Source organism: Siniperca chuatsi, linkage group LG13, assembly GCF_020085105.1.
Source record: "Siniperca chuatsi isolate FFG_IHB_CAS linkage group LG13, ASM2008510v1, whole genome shotgun sequence".
Classification (NCBI taxonomy): Eukaryota; Metazoa; Chordata; class Actinopteri; order Centrarchiformes; family Sinipercidae; genus Siniperca; species Siniperca chuatsi.
In genome coordinates, this window is record NC_058054.1 from 21,486,884 (window position 1) to 21,509,613 (window position 22,730).

The 22,730-nt window shown below is 42.2% G+C and overlaps 1 protein-coding gene across 1 annotated transcript in view; it reads left to right on the forward strand.

Annotated features, from left to right (window-relative positions):
• Nucleotides 1-268: 268 nt before the first annotated feature.
• LOC122887584 (vertebrate ancient opsin-like) overlaps nucleotides 269-22,730 on the forward strand; it is a 69,639-nt gene continuing 47,177 nt past the window's right edge. The window contains exons 1-2 of the mRNA XM_044220940.1: nucleotides 269-1,360; nucleotides 11,753-12,081. Of these exons, the coding sequence (XP_044076875.1) occupies nucleotides 988-1,360; nucleotides 11,753-12,081 (702 nt within the window). The 5' untranslated portion in view covers nucleotides 269-987. The remainder of the gene's footprint in view (nucleotides 1,361-11,752; nucleotides 12,082-22,730) is intronic.

Consider the following 22,730-nt stretch of genomic DNA (forward strand, 5'->3'; position numbering starts at 1 on the left):
ACTCTTAAATAATACATTTCTAGTTTGACCTGTGAGCATCATTAACTCCCCTAATGCATTTTATAAATTAGACTTAGTTGACATTTGTATGGTAAATGGTCCTGAGCTCATCTTTTAATGCTGTATTTATGACCTGAATCAACTAAATGAATGCTCACAGCTTTGCACCCTTAAATCATTTTTTCAATTCTAAACTGCAATTAAAATGCACGACAGACTAGAATAAGCAGTTGATCAGTGGAGCTGCCGCTGCTGGTGATTCGCTTCCTGATGTTCAGCACCACGGACAGCGTCGCGCATCAATACGTGCTCAGCGGACGCTGGAGCAGCACCGGGAGAGAGAGAGAACAGCCCATGGAACTTTAAGGTGGACTTTTTTCTTTCTTTTTTTTTTCTTTTCCCCCAATCGAGCTCTGAGCACGGGTTGACTTCAGCGCAGTACTGTCTTTGAGCCACATGATGATCGTCTGATTGGTCTGCAGCTGGATTTCCATGCTGCTCTCTTCACCACCGAACCACCGGTGTGCTCCGCCCCGTCCTCCCTCCGCCGAGACGTCAGCTGCTGGAGAGCGGGCAGCAGTGATTAAATGCAGACAGAGAGGGAAGTTGTCTGTGTGAGAGACAGGAGCGTCTCTGGAAACAGTGAGAGTGTGCATTATAGACCGCCACACGGCAAAGACTAACCAAACTTTTTTTTATTTTTTTAACATTTTCGAACACCCCTCTCCCCCCTCTCCCCAGAACTGAGACACACAGTTTTGACATCCCCAACAAACAAACTTTTTATTATCCCACGTTTCTGTTTGGCTCTACTTTTTCCACTTGACATTTATTTTACAGCAACAAGTGTTGCTGGCTACGAGCGATAGCTCGTCTATATGTTATTTCTCCACACACACAAAACATAAATAAATGCCAAAGACACATTAGCTGCCGCGCAGTGCGCCGGGGCCGCCCTGTGTGCCACCGCCGTGACACCGGACTGCGATGATCGTGTCCAACGTGAGCCTGAGCGTCTGCGCAGGGGTCAACAGTGCTCTGTGTGCCGGAGCCGGGGAAGGGCACCTGGGGGGAGGCTCATACCGGACCACCCTCACCCCGACAGGGAACCTGATCGTGGCCGTGTGCCTGGGCTTCATCGGCACTTTAGGACTTCTAAACAACCTGCTGGTGCTCGTGCTCTTCTGCCGCTACAAGATGCTGCGTTCGCCCATCAACCTGCTCCTGATGAACATTTCCATCAGCGACCTGCTGGTGTGCGTACTGGGGACTCCGTTCAGCTTCGCGGCCAGCACGCAGGGAAGGTGGCTCATAGGAGAAGGAGGATGCGTGTGGTACGGCTTCGCGAACTCCCTCTTTGGTGAGTAGAAATGCGGAATCTAAGAGGCAATGTTCATATGGACGTTTTGTTAGTTTCTGTTACAGATGTAACTGTATATTCTTATTTCAGATGTGGTTGTGTTGTGGGTTAAGGTGCGCTGTATGTATAGATCCTTCCCAGAGCACTGCGTCTATTAGATTAGATGATGCTCAGCTTCGTTTCTAAGAAATTGAGGATTTTGAAACATTAGAACTGTCTTTCCTTGTAACGCTACGTTATGATGTGCACGGTGCGTCTTTATGGTCGTATGAAACTTTCAGAGAAAAGCCTGAAAATCCGCGTAGCCTATATGAATTGAAAACTGGGAAAATGACAATTGCTTATGCGGCAAATTCGACAACATCAAACCTATTGTTCGGTCAACTGATGAGCTTTGCATTCCTCTGCATGCATGAACAATGTCTTTTCTTTCTCCCAAGCTTTCTCGCTTTCTGTTTCTTAATGTTGGGTGTCACAGCAGAGATCGTTAAGGTCTTGGTAAAGGTGCAGATTGCCTTATTATCTGTCGTTGTTTGCGAAAAACCATAAAAGATCAAATCAGCAAGTAGACCGATGTTGCGGATCACAGCTTTATAGGGTGCAGATCCACTATCACGCTCCCTTATGATGTTTTGTCCAGGTGATGAGTTGTAAAAACCAGTCCTGTGTGGCTCTCCGTGGTGCGGTACTGGTCAGTATCTCCAGCTGGGGCTGCACGACAGACTGTTGAATCGCTTACAAAGCTGCACGTGCATGCATTTTAATGGCATAAGATCTCTGGGGAAATTAATGGAAGCATATGGTTTACCTAGCGCTCTCTCACAGAGTATTAGTCATTTGTTCAAATGTCATTAAGAACTCTGAAAACCTGCCACACAGGACTGTCAGCGGGTGATTTGGGTGCTGCACCTGTATATAAAGCAGTGTGCAGCCTACTATTAAATGGGCGCTAAATGCTTGTTACCATATAGTTGAGTGGGCGAGCCTGAGGCAAGGGAAGCCTCATCGCTGTTCATTTAGCTGCCCTGTGCAGGTCTGTGGTGCGCTGCGGGGACACTCAGTCCATGTGCAGGCTATGGCAGATTCAGTATCACCAGCATTTGTTGCAGAATAAAATCACCAGGGGGACATTTGTAATGTATGAGGGGATGCTGGGTCTGCCTTTGCTCAGGAGTGCTAATATAGATGCAAATGGGGCACACTGATGCAACTGAGAATAAAGGTACTTACTCACTAACCTGGAACTGGGCCAGGTTGGGATGCTGAGCCAAAAAAACAACAAAAAAAAACTTAGTGTTCTTTTTTGGATGGGCCAGGGGTGCTATGTAAAAGTTGCAAATATAGAGTTTTGTATTAAACTAACATCAAAGACAGAATAATATTTGTTTCCCCTGAGCATTGTATCCATCAAAACTTCAAATGTCTATATTTGAGTAATTTGGATGAAATTTGTTTATGCTAAATCCGAGACAAGACTCAATGAATGCTTTGAACATAAAGGAGTCCTTGGCCTGATGCCTGATTTAAAGTTCTTTAATGAACAGGCTTTCTTGCCATCAGTCCCACTAATTGCTTTAAAAGCTTTCCAAGCCATCCAAACAACCTTTGAAGATCAGGCAGCCTGAGATATTGGGTTTTGAAAAGACTAATTTCTTGACTATTTGACATTAACACAATGTTACAACTTTTGCAAGGCTGTATACTATACAAGTTCTCTCTTGCTGTCCAATCAAAGTGCTTATTTCAAAGAACATTTGGCTTATAATTTGAAGCCTACCTCTTAAACTAATTGTTGCAGAATTTTGGAAGAAAAAACAGACAGGATGTAGTTGTTATAAGTCATTTTACCATGCTTGACTGAATGTGACTAAGATCAGATGTCCGAAACTTCAATCTATACATATGTATAACTTATGTATCTGTTCTGCCAGGCAGTCTTGAAGATCCTTGTCAGGTATGGGATACAGGCATGGTATGGTAACCTCTTAGTACAGTTCAAATCTAGGCTTGCCCATCCTGTTCAGACTGCCATAGGGAAGAAAGAACGCCAGTCCCTTCAATCTATATACTAGCAGTCCGTGCTCAGAGGAGCACAGAGAATACTGGCTGATCCGTCCCATGTCCTCCAGTCTGAGTAGACAAGCAGACGATATAGAGTACCCGAGTGGCGACTCAATCATTTTAAAAACTCAGTTGTGCTTTCTTCTATTTATCTATTTATAACAGTAAGGACATAGTATGAGCCATAGAGGTCACGGTCCCCAAAGGGACTTTTTTTTTAGGATGGATGGGTTGTGCAATATGTTGTTTTAAATTTTTTACTGACAGCATTTGAATGTATGTACGTATGTGGCTGACTGTGTCACATGTCTACGCACTCTGTATGTAAAATGTAACATTTGTTAAATGCAGCGGCACTGAGCCCAACAAAAAATTCCCTAAGGGGACAATAAAGTATATTGTATCGTATTTGCATATAATATGAAATTCATTGCATTCTATAACAGACAGCTGTCACTCCTTTAGTCACATTTGAATAATTTAGCATGTTTTCCTACTTTGCCGCTTTTTTCTCAGCAATATGGCCCACATTAATTAATCATAGCCACTTATATTCATGGCCAGCTTCTTTTAAAAACAAATTCCTAATGTTCATTGAATAAAAATATGCCAACTTTGTGAATGACTTTTTACAGGATAAAAACAAAAAAACGTTTGATGAAATATTTAGAACTTTTCAGAAATAGAGACCTCCGCCTCCCTTTACAACTGCACATTGACTGCACATTGCACGCTGGACGTCTGTAGTCAGCGGCCGTAGCTTTAGTCTGATGAAGTTTGTTTAAAGGGCTCATAAATCTTGCACAATGGATTCGCTCACTCACTTCAGTGCACCTAATCTCCGGATTTTTAAAGCCTTTGTTAAAGTGGTCATATTATGCTTTTTGGCTTTTTCCCTTTCCTCTCCAACAGAAAACACTGCTCCTGAACTGCCTGAAAACAGCTCGACTGTAGTCCAGCCTTTACTTCCCTAACGTATCTACTTCACTATGTCACATGTGTCATAATTCACGAATTGAGCAGTTTCCACAAGTACACCTAAATATGACATTAAAATTACGTTAGAAACCCTCCAGGCAGTCAGTAAAGTTGTTACTGTGAAGTAGAGACAGTGCACAGTTAAAACGTTACCTATGAAAGATAAATTAGTTACAAATTACCACTCGGAAACTCTTGCTCCAGTCTTGGGTTGTGAAGCTGGTTCGGGTTGTTGGAACATGTACGGCTGAACTGAACCGATAGTTACCGCTGAAGCGGCTTTGTTTTGGAGCACACTACCTTGCTCGTCAGGATCCGCCCTACTCTGCTTCTGATTGGCTAGTAGTCCGTACCTGGGCATTTGCAACTCCCAACAAAGATCGAATAGAAGTGAGATTCCTCACTTCTAAAACAACTAGAACTAGTTAAAACGGAGCGTTCAAGACACAGGGTGAAAAGAGGTGCTCCAGCAATGTGCGGTATGAGTAAAAATATGGTGTTTTTTGAAAATTAAACCATGTAAACCTATTCTGGTACAACCCCAAAATAAAATTATGAACCTGAAAATGAGTAGAATATGACCACTTTAAAGTGGAGCAGCCACCCAAAATCTGGTTGTTTTGCGCCTCTTGTGGTAGTTTTTTGTCTCCTTGTGGCCATTTTGTGTCTCTGTGGTAGCTTCATGTCTCTTTATGGTTGTTTAGCATCTCTTTGTGGTTGCTTTGTGTCTCTTTGTGGTAGTTTTGTGTCTCTTAATAGTCGTTTTGCCATTCTGCATCTTTTTACATTTTTTGTGATTGTTTTTTGCGTCTCTTTCAGTGACATATTGCAGGTGAAGTCCAGGGGCCCTCCTGACCCCTTGGGTAGGGCTGGATACCGAACTTAGATACTTTTATTGCACCGCCTGAATTGCTTCAATACCATCAAGTATCAAAAAATGCCTGGTCATTCGGTACCAAATTTCGATACCTAAGGAGTAAATCTCATCAGTGTCAGTGTGCCAATAAGCATGCAGCATGCTTATACCAAGATCTAATAATGCTGGTGATTGCTGTCTTACGTTACATGTCGTAGAGCCATGCAGGAAAAACAATACGTTACACCCAGAGACAGTGTTTTTGGGTTTTTTTTTTACTGCCAGCTGCTGATCTGCATGGATAACTAAGTGAACTTTGTGCTGCTTGTTAGCTAGCCAGTGCAGCTAACTTGTATCTGCTCGTCGGTGAGTCCGTTCACCACATGGTGGTCCTCTCCTTGCCACCGTGGGGATGGATAACCTGGAGCCGAGGCAGAAAGCGTTTCTCACGGCAAACGTGTTGCTTAACGCCCCTGGGCCCCTCGACCCCTGGGCCTGTGCCTGGTAGACCAGTTGAGTAATCCATCCATACAGTAGAGGACACTCAGTGAGCCACATTTATGCAGCACGTGAGTCCAGCAGGCTTTTCCCTCCCTGGCTTTTGTCACCAGGCCGCCCTGTTGCTTTCCCTGATCTAAATTCTTCACACAGTACAGTTAACTCAACCAAATTTAATTTCCAATTGCTTAAGCGCCTCCTGAATCTGTCAAACTTTCAAATTGAAAACAGACTCCCGAACGCTACTTCAGCTTCCTCTGGGATAAGTTGGCAATTTCCAAAACAGGATTACTTCATTTCAGTCATATCGTGGAGCATAAAGCGAGCCTCCGACAATTCTCAGTATCTGGATGTACTCTGATTGTCACTATCTCGCTAACCCTAATGTTGTGTCGAAATTAAGCACCATCTGAAGGTGTGTAACGCTGACATCCACAAGGAGCCAATTTATTAAAATCTTTCTGACAGGACATTGACTTCTACAAGCTAAAACAGAGCTGGAAGAGAGACAGAGAGTGCGTGAGAGAGAGAGGGAGAGATGGCTCGCAGACATCATTAGAGCCTCCATTGGTTATGGTTGAGTGATTCCTCAATGGGCTCATGAAAACAGAGTGAAAGAAAGAGAGAGGGAGGATCAGAGAAAGGAAAAGTGAAATTGATTGTTTAGATGAATAATGCTGGCTGCAGCTTTGACAAAGTGACTGTGTCTGTCTTCACCAAATCTCTATAAAGTGTTTCTGAATGATCGATGTTCCTTCAAATTAGAGGGCATCACTGTCAATGACAAAAGACATTGTTAGCTTGGTGTTAGGACAACATGTTTCTGCTCCCTCTTTACATTGATTTAGACTTTTTGCTCGCAGTGTCCTGCTTTTAGCCTATAAGGTTTTAGATTTTTGAATGACTGAACAATTGAAGATCCACCGCTTTGACTTTATGCCAAGAGCACAAACTGAAGACAATTTGTGGAGACACGTGTGTGTGTGTGCGAATACACACTCCCACCCTGTACTTTTTCCTTTGCCATCAGCCTCCTGGCACCCATTTAGCCGCTTCACCTCTTCTGCCCAACTTTGCTTTGCATTTTCCTCTCTATCTCACTGAACTTTTATTGTCTTCCATTACACTGCAGAGGAACAGGAGAGGGTGTTTTTTTCTGTCTTTCTTTGGCACCATGTCTACCATACTGTTGGCTGCCTCCTTCTGCCTCAAGTGGACTCCGGATTAACATTGCACTGCTGGGCCCACTCGGTGCATACTAAAGTCAGATTGCCCTCCTGCACACATGCAGGAACACGAACCAGCACAGATACTGGCACAGAAATGGATGAACATATATAGAGGAGAGGAAATGCATATACATGTGCATAACGCAGGCACAGGCAACACCTGACCTGAGTGATGTTAATTTGCTACGACGGTAAGAAAAAGTCTAAGCAGGGAGAAAGAAGGCAGAACAATGCCGCTGCACCAAAAAGGTCAGAGCGAGTGAGCCAGCTAAGGAGCCTGTGTAATAAATAGTGAATTAGGAACTCTTATAGCTGAGACAAAAATATGTATTATAGGAATATACACACAGTGCAGTTACACTGGAACCTGTGAGGCTTCAACAGACAAGGTCCTACAACAATGTATTGTGCAGAGAAAGGGGTCCTGCTAATAATTTAGGACAATCTCATTGGAAACATACCTGTGTTCAAAGAAGTACCCACCATTACTTAAAGATAGGGGCCATTTGCTATATATGTCCTCAAAAAGGCAAACCCATCTCCATTATGGTTTTAATATTTTTGTGATAACATAGTCAGTAGCAATCTATAACAAATGTATATGCTTATTCTACATAAACTATTCAATTAAATGAATTTTTCTTATTTTCTTTGGTATTTTTGTCACATACAGAAATGCAGTGAAGATTGCTGGGTAATATGTATGTTGATGTCAAATGTCAAGTCTCTATTTGATCATGTGACAAAACGATACGATATACGGTATAGTTAAGGCGCAAAATCTGTTACGACTGAAAAACCGAGCACATCTGCAAGCCGAGTGAGCAGTTAAGAGCAGCAAAGATAAGAGAGGAGAAACAGGAGAAGGTAGCAAAGCTCTCTAAATTAGATTCCTTTGGCTTTTTTATGAACAGTCGCCAGTACAAGGACGAGTCAAAAGTCATAGTTGTTGAGAATTATAAAGGCACTTACCACTGGCCCTGGGTGATACATTATTAGTCTCGTTATGAATAATATGAGGATATTAAGGTGATTTTAGCTGAATTGACAATGAGTCAGTGTGAAGGGAGGCAATATTCATAGATGTCATTAGTCGATTTTTATATGTAGGATGTATGGCAGAAAAAAGGTTTGTTTTGCAGTAAAATCATCATTTGATGACTGTGTGCAGCTGACCAGTTTTCGGGACATAGTGTTGTTTTTTGTTAAATATTACAGCTCTCTTCTCTCTCATCGTGTGCTATAGGCTTCATTTTACTGTCATCTCTTGCCTTTATATCAAATACAAGTGCACTCGGGAGGTTATTGCATCAAAAAAAGCCTTTTGTTAAAGTCAGAGGTCATTTCAACACCGCAGTGAAATAGACAGCTCCTCTGCTCTCAGGAGCTGATGCTTGCTTTCACATTTCAGCACTTCAGATCATTAGATGTTATCAGTCCAACACATGTTCCCAACCTGGGTTTTGGAAAACCAAGTTCTTAATGTCTTAGCATTCTTTGCCTCTGCTTTTCCTGTCAGTTATTTTATCTATCAGGATATCTAGGAGTATATTGTCTTGCTCTTTCCATTAGGGACACACCAATTCAGTACACTGGATCCAATACTGACCTTATTAGGCAGGTCAGGTATCGGCCAGATGTGACCGATCCGCATTAAATACAGTTTTCTTTGTCAATATCATTTTCAAATTCAGTGTTTTTGTTCTCAGTTATATTCATACAGTCACGCCAGGCTGCTGACTCTTGGTACAGCACTGGTATCGGATCGGTTCTTGGTATCAGCAGATACCCTAGGTTGAGGTATCCCTACATACCATGGCCACTTATCACAGGCAAACAGAGTCACTGTATCCAATGTATCACCCATTTCTTTTTAAAAAAGTTATTTAAATTAAATCACAAAATATGTCATTTGTCAGTGCCTTCCGCATGTGTTCATTTTCTCATCTGACACCCCAATCAGCAGAAACACATCCTTTGTCAGTGCCTTCAAAAAACTTTACATATGACTATTACAAACAGATTCATATGACTGTTTGCTCATGTGCCATTGCTATGGTTAAGGTTTGATAAGTTTTAGACACAAAACTAGATTTTTAAAGTTAGGAAATATTGTGTTTTCTGTAAAAGAAAATACTCGGTTAGGTTGACAAAACAGTCTCCACTCTAGGACCACTTACTCACTTGTTCCAGAGCTTTTGACCATGTCACATGGTCTCTGCAGATGAAGTTTGCTCAGTTGTCATTGAACTGTAGATGTTAAAACATTCCATTATTCTGAGCACTTTTAGGACAAGTTAGCTTTAGCCAACATGGACTTTTCCTGACAACTGAGCCAACTTCATCTGCAGAGGAAGACCATGTGATATGACCAAAAGCTTCAGAGCAAGCGAGTAAATGTACCTGATTGGAGACTATTTGTCAACTTAATCGATAAGTTTAAAAAAAAAAAAAACAAACCACACTTTTTCCTAACCTTAGCCACGCAGTGTCAAGCTCTACTTGGTTAAGGTTAGGAAACAATCCTGGTCAAGGTTAAATAAAATAACTACTTGGTTGGTAGAACATGGGAAACTAACAGCGGTTTTCTGTGTCCAATTCACATGCTTTCTTGATCCATCCATCCACCCTGACCTCCTCTCCTTAAATCAGCGGCTGCAGCCGAGAAGAAGCTGCTGGTGTGTCTGTGGCTGCAGGAGGGCAGTGGGACAGAGAGGCTGAGTGGACTGGTTATAATCACTGAGAATGGTCAAGCAAAGAAGTTGAACCAAGAGCAGCTTGTGGAAGACTTTGCGGTGCACATGGCTCACAGAAAGACGTTCAGACAGATGAGTACAACAACTACAGAATGGGATATCAACAACCACTGTGTTGCCTATCAATGTAGCCTTGTGTGTGTGCATTGTGTAGGAACTGTGCATGTCTCTATGTTTTAGGGTGGTAGGGTTAGGGGGGCACCAAATCCTAATCTTGCCTAGGGCATCAAAATGGTTAGAGCCAGCCTTGCCCAATGGTTAGGTCCATTTCACCAGTGAAAGTTAGCTAAACTGTTGCAAATAGCAACCACAATACTGTGGCTATAGATCCCTGCAGCTTAATATACTTACAAACTGATACAGAATGTTGGGTGAAGCATTGACCGGAACTATGTTGGAGGTGTCCTGTTAGGTGATTTTAAAAGATACCTCCCAGCCAATCATAAAAGAGTGTTTTGTGAGGCCACGAGATAAACTGTAAAAATTCATAATCATTTTAATATTATTAACCAGAAAATCAGAACTAATCACAAATCCAAAATAAAATCTGCTTGCCTTTTACTGTCTGCTCTTAAAATATACTGGAGTAAAGGCTACTTCTATCAGGTTGGGGTTCTAGGTAAATAGTGTTGCTATTGCGCTATACCAGGCTATGACCTGGCTATGAAGAGAGAATGAAAAAGGCAAAATGACAGGACGGATGGGAGAGGGCAGCAATGATGAGGGCTGAAAGCGTCTTTTGTCAAAATATATGGGAAATCTGTTTGGGATTGGTTGCTATGAGTCGGTGAGCCCAGATCAAACAGAAACACATGTGGGTTGTTGTAAAACTGTGTTGACTTTGTAATATTGCGGTAACAAACACGGAGTAAGCAGTCTGTGCAGGAAAAGCAACATGAGCGCAATATCTGGGGGCAACAGACAAGCAAAACACACTGTGCCAAAGAGACTCTGCAGTCAGTGTACACTGGGTATAGGCAAGGTGGTCAATGGATTTGCACAATGCAAGTGCACACAGACAAAAAAAACATCATGCACAACCATCTTGAATCACTGAGCTAAAATTTGTTTTACTGGCTCAAACTTTTTTCCACTCCTACCTTCCCCCATCCTCACTTTTTACCTTTTATTCAGTCATCATGCTGAGTAGCCATGGTGTCAGCACCTCAGTGAAAAGCCTGGACCGCCTTCTTAAAGGGGCGTCCAGTTCAGGTCTGTTTCACTTCCATTAAAAATCACTGGGCATGAAGGATGGCCCCGTGGATCATTACGGCTTCAAAATAAATAGCAAACAGGATAAAAAGGCTGAGGGGTCAGCATGAACACTGAGCTCCAGGCTCCTGCTGCTCTGCTTCTGAAATACTGAGGAAGACAGACATAGAGATATTGAGAAAGAGTGCGTGAGTGTGTGTGTGTGTGTGTTTGTCGAACAGTTACGGAAAGATAAGAATGCTCGAAATCTTCTGTGTTGTGTTTCACTGCATTGCTTCTGTCAAGCAGAGACACTACAGGTATTGTCTCTGCTTGTTTATGATGTTACAGCGGGGTGTATCTGCTGCAGGCCCCCGCATGTGAACTGAAATATTAGATGATTCCACAACCATGTTTGAAATAGCTGTATCATGCTGCACATTTCACTCTGGCAATTATTTTTTTAAACCGTAAGCTGCCCTTTATGCTAAATTATAAAGCTCATTTAAGCTGCACTTTTGATTTCAGAAAGAGCTATCAAGCTTTATATGATATCACAGTGGCAGTGCATGCTTTCCCTTACTAGAGTAGATAAACATTTGGACAGGCAGTGCATTTTTGTCTCTATTTGATGGCCCCATTAAAGGTGAAGTACAGTAGTCAGGGTATAAAAAGGAAAAACACACGTGCACATGCTGTCTATAGTGTTATGTATGCTTGTGTATTGTATTTAACTCCTTCTGTTAACTGCTAATGCAATACATTTCTATATGCATGCCTGAATCTATACTAATGGTTACCTATGTATGTGTGTGCCCTGTAGGCATTGTGTCCCTGATCTCCCTGGCTGTCCTCTCCTATGAGCGCTACAGCACCATGATGACCCCCACTAAGGCGGACTCTTCCAACTACCATAAGACCTCCCTGGGCATCGCCCTGTCCTGGGTCTACTCCCTCATCTGGACCCTGCCGCCACTCTTAGGCTGGAGCCGCTATGGTCCTGAGGGTCCCGGGACCACCTGCTCTGTCGACTGGAAGACCAAGACGGCGAATAACATATCTTACATCATCTGCCTGTTTGTCTTTTGCCTCATCGTGCCATTCCTGGTGATCGTGTTCTGCTATGGGAAGCTGCTGTGCGCCATCAGGCAGGTGAGGCACTATGGGGAAACTAAACCAGCAGAACCTGCCCAAATGAGCCTAGCTGCACCTCCAACACTGGCTGCCGTGTTAAAGGTCACCTGTGGTGGGACTTTCAAAACTAAAACTACATTTCCACATCCCATAAACCCTGATATGTAAGGAGTCAAAATTACTACTAATTACAAAATCACATGCATTCTGACAAGGTTAGTAGACAGAGACATAGAACATTAAAAATGAAAATATATTCCATTTTTTCATTTACAGCCTCATTACAGAATTTATATATTTTTTTTTACAGAATGTCTCCTTTTTAGCTATAAAGAAACTTAGCAGATGTCAAACAAAAGGTAAACGGTAAATAAATGGCTGCATTTATATGGCACTTTTATCCAAAAAACACCAATGTGAGCTACCATGCAAGGTCCTAGCCTGACCGTCGGGAGCAATTTGGGGTCCATTGTCTTGAAAAGCCGCACTACAGTGCAACTCAATAAATATAAACAATAAAACACAATACATACGATATGTATGCACGTATGTATGTACGTATGCATCATAATTACATTCTCACAACATTTACGTATCATGTAATAAAAGTTTATTGATTACTGAATTCCTCAGCTTTTCGTAAAATAGAGATCTGCTGTTGCGTCACTCTTGTAGTGAATTACAGCTCACAGATATAATTTCCAGAGCTGAATATACGCACATCAACACTCTCTTTTGTTGTTGAGTAACTAAATCTATCCTCTAAAAACTTTTAGTGCTTTGCCCACTCTGTTATTCCGCTGATGTCTGGCATGTTAAACCAACATTTTTCAGTTCAAACAACTTTTCTAAAGCTGTGAATCAGTAAACCAAAACCTGCAGCTGCTTTATGAACACTTTTTTTGCAGCACCAGATTTTGGACTTACATGTTTTTTTTAATGAACTTCCATTCAAACAGCTGTTTTATAGCAGAGCTAATTATGATTATGAATCATAAACTGTGACTATATCAAACTAAAATGACCATAAGTGCTGTCACTGTAAGTCCATAAAGTCTCTGGGTCTTTGCCAGAGGAGCTGCATTTTACACATTTATCTGATTCACCTTAAAAAATCAAAATGACTGGTATGATGTGTTAAATATACTGATCTCAAGTTCAGAAGAAGTTGAGCCAGAGCCTATATTCAAGAATCTCAAAGTAGAAAATCAGTCTCAACTGGTCAAAAATTCTCAGAGTGACAATTTGTTGGTTATGTACTAGCTAGGAGTACAAGCTGTTTATCAACCTTTGTAAGTTAGGAAATCACTCTTATCTATGCTAATATTTAGGAAAGCTCCAGTGGTGTCCTAACCTGTTAGGAGACACCAGGAGGTGGTGTTCAGGCAGAGACATGCGTGCACATGGGATGAGAGACATTCATCTATCACTATGAGCTTAATGAAAGAATCAGATTCGGACATACTTTATTGATCCTCGAGGGGAAACACTGCACAGCAAAAGATGCTTCCACAGCGGAACCACAATTCTTCCCAGCTTGGCTCGTCTACAACAGACTGACCGGCAGCTAACAGCAGCACCAAAGCCACCTCTCTTTCCCTCCCACTGACGGGTAACGTAACAAGTGGGCAGAGCATAGAGTAACCCTGTATCAGAATCAGAATCAGAAATACTTTATTGATCCCCGAGGGGAAACTCTTTCGTTACAGCTGATCACTATCACATTAGTGCACACAGGAATAAAAGTTCTAAGCAAATCAAAATACAATACACTATAATACAGGTAATATAAATTAAGTACAAAGTGGATCTAAGTATAAAAGCTAAAATAAGTGTAAAGTACAAAGTGGATTTACTGGTAATTGATAAGTATGTACGGTAACAATACAATGTAATAATATAAGTTATAAGTCATAGTGCATGTACTGTCAAGTTAAGTGTAGCTTATTAAGAAACAGTTTCTGCAAAAATTAAATAATTTTTTGATGGATCTTGTGCGGGATGTAAACATAAACCAAGGCCCTCACAATCTCACAGCGACAGGAAAATATAGCTTTGAAACAGTGATGATTTGAGTCTGTCACAACCAACAGTTTCTGCAGCAAAGGTAGCGCTTTCTCTCTCTCCAGGGAAGACGCACGCGCACACACACACACACACAGTCGCACCGTTTGCAAGAACGGGTCCCAGAGAAATTTTTCCAGGGCTATAACTCACACAGACTCTGTGAGCATCATGTCTTCTTATGTAAACAATGAGTTATGTGTGTGTTTGCATGAGCATGCTTGCGCTCAGCAGCCTTGTTTGTGACACTGACACAACTGTGAGTAAAGATGAATAACAATCATTCAAAAAACAGCGATGTGGACCCTCTTTCTTTGACGAGGTCTCGTATAAGGTTTTCTTCCTCTCTCTTTATAATTCTGCTTCAGTTTCTTTCACTTTGTTCTTTTTCTTTTGTCCCTTATCGCACTTTATCTATTGGCTGTCTTTCCTCATCAGACAACACACACACAATTCTTTGTATGGATGAAGAAGGAGGGGAGGGAAAGTAATAATGTTATCGTTCTCTCTTTGTCTTTGTCAGCCTTTCCCTTACTCGTCTCTTAAACATCTATTATATGTCGCATTCAGCTTTGCTGTCCCTTTCTCACGTCTCCTGTCCCTTCTTTGTGCAGGACTACATGCACATTCTTTATCTTTGTTCCTTTTAATGGCTTGCTGTGCTGTTTAGGGTTGTTATTCTCTCACTGTGCTATTGCTATTCTCGCGATGCTATGTAAAGTAAAGGCTATAGTTCTCCTGTCAGGTCATGTTGGATAACACCAGCAGGGACAGATAAAAGTAGTTGAGCAACTTGTCAGCTAGAATCTAAAAGAGTTGAATTCCCCTATCTAATAACGTGTCGATCAGTGGAGCAGTCCACATGGGGAGCACTGAATCAAGTTTGGGTTTGGTCCAAGTTGGTGTGCACTCACTGCTGCATCCCCATTCAATGTAGGACCGACAATCTGAGGTAGGGGAAGACACAGGGAGTGATTAGGATGTTTAGTAGGATGTGGCTCTCTACATTATATATGAAATAATTGGCCTACATATATCAGTTCAAAACTGTTTCCAAAAGCGATTCATGTTTTACCTTGCCATGATGTGAAAATAAGATCCTTGTTAAGTTTACTATGCATCATCCTGTCCATCAAATGCTTGCTGGTGGGCTTTTAGTAAAAGACATGGACAGATATACAGAAAAAGAGAAGAAAGGCAGGCACACAGACATACAGGACAAGCTCATCTCTGTGTCTGTCAGTGTTGTCGTCTCTTTTTATTGCTCCTTCTCTGTGATGGGAAATTGAGGTCTTTATCAGTGCAGAGGACAGGAGCTGTGAGAGAGGTGAGTTTGTCCTTTAACAGGCACTTCAGTCAGCAGACATCTTAAAGCAGATGCATGCTTTAGAGCTCTTTTGGCTTTGGCAAATGAACTCTGTGCCATTTTGCTCAGCAATGGTGATAGGTTAATGTGATATTGAGCGATCACAGAAGTATTGACATCAGTGTATAATGCTATTAGGTTCACATACAGACAAAATGTGTCTGAGTTAATCTGTATGGATATGCAACACACCATAATAACAGTTATTGTCAGCAGGTTATCTCTTGATAAAGTAAAATCTGCTGATGAGCCAAGTAAAATGTAGTCAACAAAAGCATCCATTTTACTACATCTAATCATTCAACTAATTACACAATATCAAGATAATTAGGTTTAATACATCAGTGCAATCAAGAAAAAAACAACCGCTATAACTGTAAATTGTAAATTAACTGTAAATTGTGTCTTTTAGGAGATTTCAACAGAAACTAAATTAAGCACAATCTGCAAATGTGTCCCCCCTTTTTTCACTTGTCAGCTCATGTTGTCTTTTGCACACAGAATAATGAAAATGAAGGCACAAACGATCCAAAACAAGCAAATTATATTAATCTTGTGCATGTAAATCAATTACAGCACACTCACATAATACATTACTGTGTATGTATGCAGCAAACTGTGGCCTCAGCTTTGTTGCTCTTGCAGGCACTGCTGGGCTCCTTGATCCTTAAACAAAATGTGTGTTACTCCCATGACCTTGGAAATGTCTTTATTGATACTGTACAAATCACCCACAGACTCAGAAACAAGATTAAACCAAAACATCAACATATAAATCCTAAAACTGTTCAGTGCAGGGGTGAAATCACATGCTTTGAAAGTTTCCCAGTAATACAATGAGAACATGTGGGCATTCAAAAATGTAATGCTCTGGTTTGATTTAATTTATAAACAAATTGTTTGTTAGATTAAAGCTGCACAGGCTGATTTTAGTTGGTGTAAATAGCAACAGATGCCCCCTTAGCTGAATTACTCAATTGCTCTATTCGACTAAATGTATTTCTGGTGTCAGGTATGGACACTGGTGGGGCATTTTCTTTGCACTTGCAAATGTAGCAAGAAAACTGGACTCACTAACAGTGACTGATGGAATGGCATTTTCATCCCTAACAGCCACAAACACAATAAAATGTCATAATACTGAGGACTGTGCAGTTTGTTGGTGCTACATGTTATCTTGTTAATTAACAATTAATTAAACAACAGTTGTGTTATCTCCGGTTGCCAGTTCAGGATATGTAAAATTGGCTAAACCTTGAGTGTTTTTCTAACCTGAGCACAAACAGCTGGGCGTGGTGACAGAGTTTTGGTACTTTGGCATAAGGGACAGCATGTTCCCTTTAAAAAGAGAGCTATCTGCACCTGCAACAGGTCACTCTGACATTTTAGTTTACCATGTCAACAGCAGAATGTACCATTTTGTTTTGTGCAATTTTTCACTTCAGTTGCTGGCAGTGCACCCAATCAGACAACGCCAGAATCACAAAACACACTGTTATGTATATTATGCTTGCCTGTTTCCCTTTGATATAATGCTGGAATATGAATCATTCCTCAAAGGCTTACTGATTGTTGTGTGAGTACATCTCTCCATCTTGACTGATCATCCCTGTAAGGTAAACATACTGTAGGGTTTATTGTGATTTTTGAGAGGCTTATCCAGGTGCAACATCACCATTAAAGTGATAGAAATTGCACAAAACATGGGTGCAACTTGTACTACTGATTACTGAACTGGTCATGTTTTTACTCCGAAAATGCAGTGCACTGCTAATATGCCTACTGTGGTTCTCTTCTCACACTGATGCATTACAAGTCACCAAAATACCTAAAAGGCAAAGATGAGGCAAAAAACATCATGGGACACCAGTTTTTCACCACAAAGGCACATCATGACTTGCATGAAAACACGGCCCTTTATGTAAACCTTGACAAAAAGAAAAAACATACGAGATATAGTTTTGACTTATGTAATTTCACATAATTTGGTGTCTCGTCAAATTAAACACTTATTATTTGGATTTGGTTAACTGCTAATTCATTGCTTTGTTGCCAGAGGACATCAGGCACAACTAAGTGGTTGAAGTGATGACCCTTAGCGCTAATGATTCATGATTCAACCCAACCCAGTTCATCAAAGCTATTAGATTTCCTGACCCAAAGACACTGTCCAGTATATTTTCATCTATTTGCCTTAGCAACAAAGATGTCAAATGACTCTTGAAATAATTTGAATTAAAAAAAAGAGGACACAATATGCACATATATACACACACACACACATCAAGGAGTCTTTGGATGGATAACCAGCTGTTCCCTGCCTTGTCTCAACATCTTTACCCTTGGTCTGAATTCATTATGTGACTCATATGACCTTGTGGATATCTAGTGATTCTGCTACAATATTTCTCCAACATGCTGCAGGCTATGTGGCACAGTGGTAGAGATGGAGAGAGGGAGGGAGATGAAGATATCAAGAGGAAGTGAAGGAGGCAGAGAGATGAAAGGAGGGGAGGAGGGGGAGAGTGACAGACTGTGACTGCTGGGGTCCTAATTTTGTGCTGGCCCACATCAGATGTAGCGACCTTGCGCTGGTCATGAGGTAATTTCATTGGCCACAAGCAGATTTTTTTCCGCCTTTACCCATTTGGTAACTTCGTGACCTGCTATCATATCACACAAAAATAGGCAGGGAGTGCACCAGAGGGGAATTTCAATGCAAATTACTGTAGGTGGTGCAGTCTGGCTTAGGAAATTACACTTCTCTCTACCTATTTCATAAGAGAAGTGGTACCTCTATTGCAGTCTATCAAACATACGGTCTTTGCTGCTGCACTAGTGATTCTTTGATTGCTTATATACTTGCTTTCAATTGTGGACAAGTGGCTGCGGTGCAAGCAAGCAGCATGGTTCTTTTAATGCAACTGTAGGATTAAAAAGTATGTCCACTAGGGGGAACATCAAGGTCAAATCATCCCTAGCAAACACCAGAATATCTTCCTTGAGACCTTGAATATTAATCTGGCAACACCTGCAGAGGTTACTATATTGTTTAGAGCTGAAACAAAAAATTCATTAATCAATTAGTCAATTGACAGAAAATGTACTATTAACTATTATTCAAAACTCTCCGCCACTGTTGTCAGAATGTGCTGCTGACCATCACATGCTGATATACTGTCCCACATTGTTTGCTTCATTGCATCTTGTGGATGCGTAGCATCACTTTCTGAGGATGCGCACAAACAAACTCTCCAAAGGAACACATACACTGGGAAACGTGTATGCAAATGAATAGTTACAGTAAAAGCAAGTATACACTTACTGTAGTTGCCATTTTTTGTTATAGCTAGCTAAAACTAATACAACAGTCCTGCAATACAGTAAATCCCACCTTCATGAAGGTTAAAATGTTCAGTTTTTGTTGAAACTGATTTAGAGAGGTGCTGATTTAACAATACTGAGAGGTATTTCTAATATTTTGTCCACCCAATATATACCAGTGAGGTTAGACAACTATTAGAAACACTTCTCAGTATGAAGTAGGTAGGATTTATCGCAGGGCTGTTATATATAATATGGGGCAAGTGACAGCATGAACCTCTGCTTGTGTTACAAACTTGCTGAAAAAAAGCTGGTAGTGGCCACGTGTAATCACAAAGAGTGATGTTCCTGTCACAGATATACCAGGCCTCACCAGCCTGTAATCACCCACACCTGCTCCCAGTTACACTCCTGGTCCCCATTAGCTCCAATCACAGCCAGTACATGCCACTCGGCAATGTAACCCTATGCCTACTTTGTCCCAGCGACCTTCCTCCTCCAGCGATCCTCCCTCTCCTGCGACCTTCACCCTCGTCCTCAACGCTTCACTCTCTCCATACCCACTCTCTCTGGTTGTATTCAAATAAAGTGCACTCTTGGTCATCTCGGTGTCCCCTGCAAGTCTGTACCGTAACAGATGGTCGAACCGATACCGAAGGACTACGCTGGCATTCCCGCAGGTTTTTCCTCAACCGTCCACTTCACCATGCCAAGGGCCAGACCGGAGCAGTTTTTTGAGTCGATGGTGGATGACAATGGGGTGTTTTGGCTATACCCCCGGAAGCTAAACACACAGCCCACTGTGCCAAATCCCTATCGGGGCACCCGTCTGGCTCAAGGTGGTCCACGAAGCCACCAGCTTACACACCGAACTACCTATCATCAGACGACTAACCCACTATACACAGGCACTGCTGCCCAGCTGCCCCGCCACTCGTTTGCACCGTCACCCAGCGGCTCGCCAGCTTCTCCGCCCCGAGGTTCATCGGCTCCGTCACCACTCTGCTCACCTGTTCCGCCGCCCAGCGACCCGTCCTCTCCACTGCCGTCTCCAGTCCCGGCGCCGTGACGCCGGCCTCCTCCAGTCCCCGCTGGATTGCAGCAGCCATCACTTCCTGTGGGATGGCAGCAGCTCCCCGCCGTCCAGACGCCGGTCTCCAGCCCCAACGTCCTGTCGCCGGTCTCCATCCCCAAGGCCCAGCCGGCGCCAAGTCCCAATGTCCTGTCGCCGGCTCACCCCAGCCTTCGCTGTCCTTGCCAGCCGCCCGAGGGTCCCAGCCGTCGCCGCAGTCTGCCCGAGGTGACCAGCTCCACCCAGGTCCAAGCTCCTGGTCGTCCGCCCGAGGCCTCCCATCTCCACACCTGCCCAGGCTCCGGCGATCTTCCTCCTCCAGCGATCCTCCCTCTTCTGCGACCTTCATCCCTGTCCTCAACGCTTCACTCTCTCCATACCCACTCTCTCTTTGGTTGTATTCAAATAAAGTACACTCTTGGTCATCTCGGTGTCCCCTACCAGTCTGTTCCGTAACCGTTCCCTCCTCAGACTGTTTAATTTTGGTTGTTTTTAGAGTCCTAAGGAGGAATACATCACAAAATCTCCACAATGATAAGCTTCTCAAAACTCCAGGTCCAGTATCATAAGTCCAATATAACACCAGCTCTTTGTCCCTGGTCATGTATTACAAAAAATATGCTGGTTATGTGCAAGTGTGCTGCTGCTACTGTTTGTTTCTTTGTTCACATTAGGACCCCTTATGTTCCTCACCACAAAAACTAGAGTGACTAAAAACTCACCACACACACACTCCACACAAACATGCTAGAAACAGAGAGGTAGAGAGCAGACACAGCTGTGAAAACACTTCTTGGCAATGAAAATTGCCAGCACTTCTGCTTGGTGGGGTGCAGCACCAGCACTTCTGCTTGGTGCTGCACCCTACACAGCACGGCTGCTGTGTAGGGTGCAGACTGGCTTCAGGATGAAGCTCTTGTTCTTCTTGCATTGTACTACAAGTGCCTAGTCTTTGCTCGTTGTCTTACTGGGTCCTTGATTTTTTTTTCTTTGTATTCCCTTTGTCCTCTGAGCATCCATATTCAACTCTGTTTCCCTCTTTTGACATGTCTTTGGACTGTTATGCTTATCCTGTGTGTGTGTGTGTTCTTTATTTACTCACATCTCCACACATTCACACTCTGATTGCCTCTGTCAGTGGCTTACTTTTCTGAATCACCCAGTACAGTGGCTCATTTCATTTTCTGCAGTGAGTGCTCCGGTCCCTGCTTTCTCACTTGCTTTTTCACTCTTTTCGAAGCTCTCTTTCTCTCATCCTCTTTCCCCCATCTCCCAGCTCTCCATGTGCCCTCTTTGCATATTCTTTTCCTTTCACTGTGCCATTATCATCCATCTTTTTTGCCTTGGTTGTCTCAGCTACCAATATCACTTCCATCCCATCTCCACCCCTCATCACCTCTCCTGAAAGCAACCCGAAATGTGATGCATTTGTATAACAATGAGACAGATGTTGACATCTGATAGCAAGTAGTTACTTCTGCATACAGAACAAGCTAAACAAAATGAGGTGGAAAGCCTTTGTTTTGAATGATGTGCATGTGCTCAAATTCTGTTTGGTCATGTGTTCCCACTCGATACAAACACTGAATAAGGTAACTTCTTTCAAAAAAGAAAGTCCATTATAGTAAACTTTTCTACTAGGCTTCGGAGCAAAGAAAACCAACCATAATTAAGTGGTGGATTCTTTGGAGATTGCTTCTTTTTGGAATGAACCTGGTCATTTATACCCACATATGTGTAAGACCGTTCTTCCAGCTCAGTGGTTCTGTGACCTGACCTAATGAAGATATCCCAAGTTTGGGACGAACAGCCAACGGAATGACATGAGTGAGCCATTAAGAGGGCCAATTCTGATGATTAGACATGATACCCTTATCTCCAAGTCTGACAAGAGATCTAGTAAGAGATAAAGTGGACATCATCTTCAAAGTCACAGAATCTTAAAAGTAATATTTTCCATCTTCCTTTAAAAAAAATCATTTGATTAAATATGTGTTGCACCATAGGGATAAAAACAAAAACATGAAGATACCTTTTTAACAGGACTAAGCTCTTGGCCGTGATTGGGCTGCTTGGCGCACACATTTTAAAACTTGAATTTATGTTTGCTTTTTTAGAATAAGTGCATCAAAAAAGGTGTCACCATGCTTTATTCACCAAATGTTTTCAGCTATCTTACCTTCTTCAGGGTGGTGTCTGAAGTTGTTTCCACTTTCCTTTTATACAATCCATCGATTAGTCATGCGATTTACAGATCAAGATAGATACTTAATATACGACACTATGTTAACCACCAAAATCCATTAAGAAACCAGACAGAAAGATTGAATCTAGTGGCAGGGAGGTGAAATCTGGTCATCAGTTACAGTCCAGTTTTATACATCTTTAAACCAGTCCAGTGTGGTCATTGCTTATGCGGCAGTGAAACCAGCAAAAGCCTCTGTGCATCAGGCCACTCTGACCAAACCCCAAAGCCACCACAGGCTGTGTCCATTTTTAGCTTAGGAAGCCCAGGACACCTCTAGAAAGCCCCCTGAATATTTTATAGCCTTGTAGCATTATATCAGGTATTATTTGGCTCTCTGAACCCTCCTTACTATTTAGTCTGGAAGGTAATATCTTGTGTTTACAGATTTATGTGCTGCACCAAGCAAAAAGGACATTGGAGAAATCGTGTCGAATTTTAGACACGACAACATGCCAAATAGCCTTTAATTTCATCAACAGCGGAACCATCAATCCGGTCCAGCCTGGAACTGAGCTCAGGGAATATGCCATTAACTTTGTTGTTTTCTGTCACTATGTTTAATTTATATCCTAGTTAAGTATATCTCATGCACA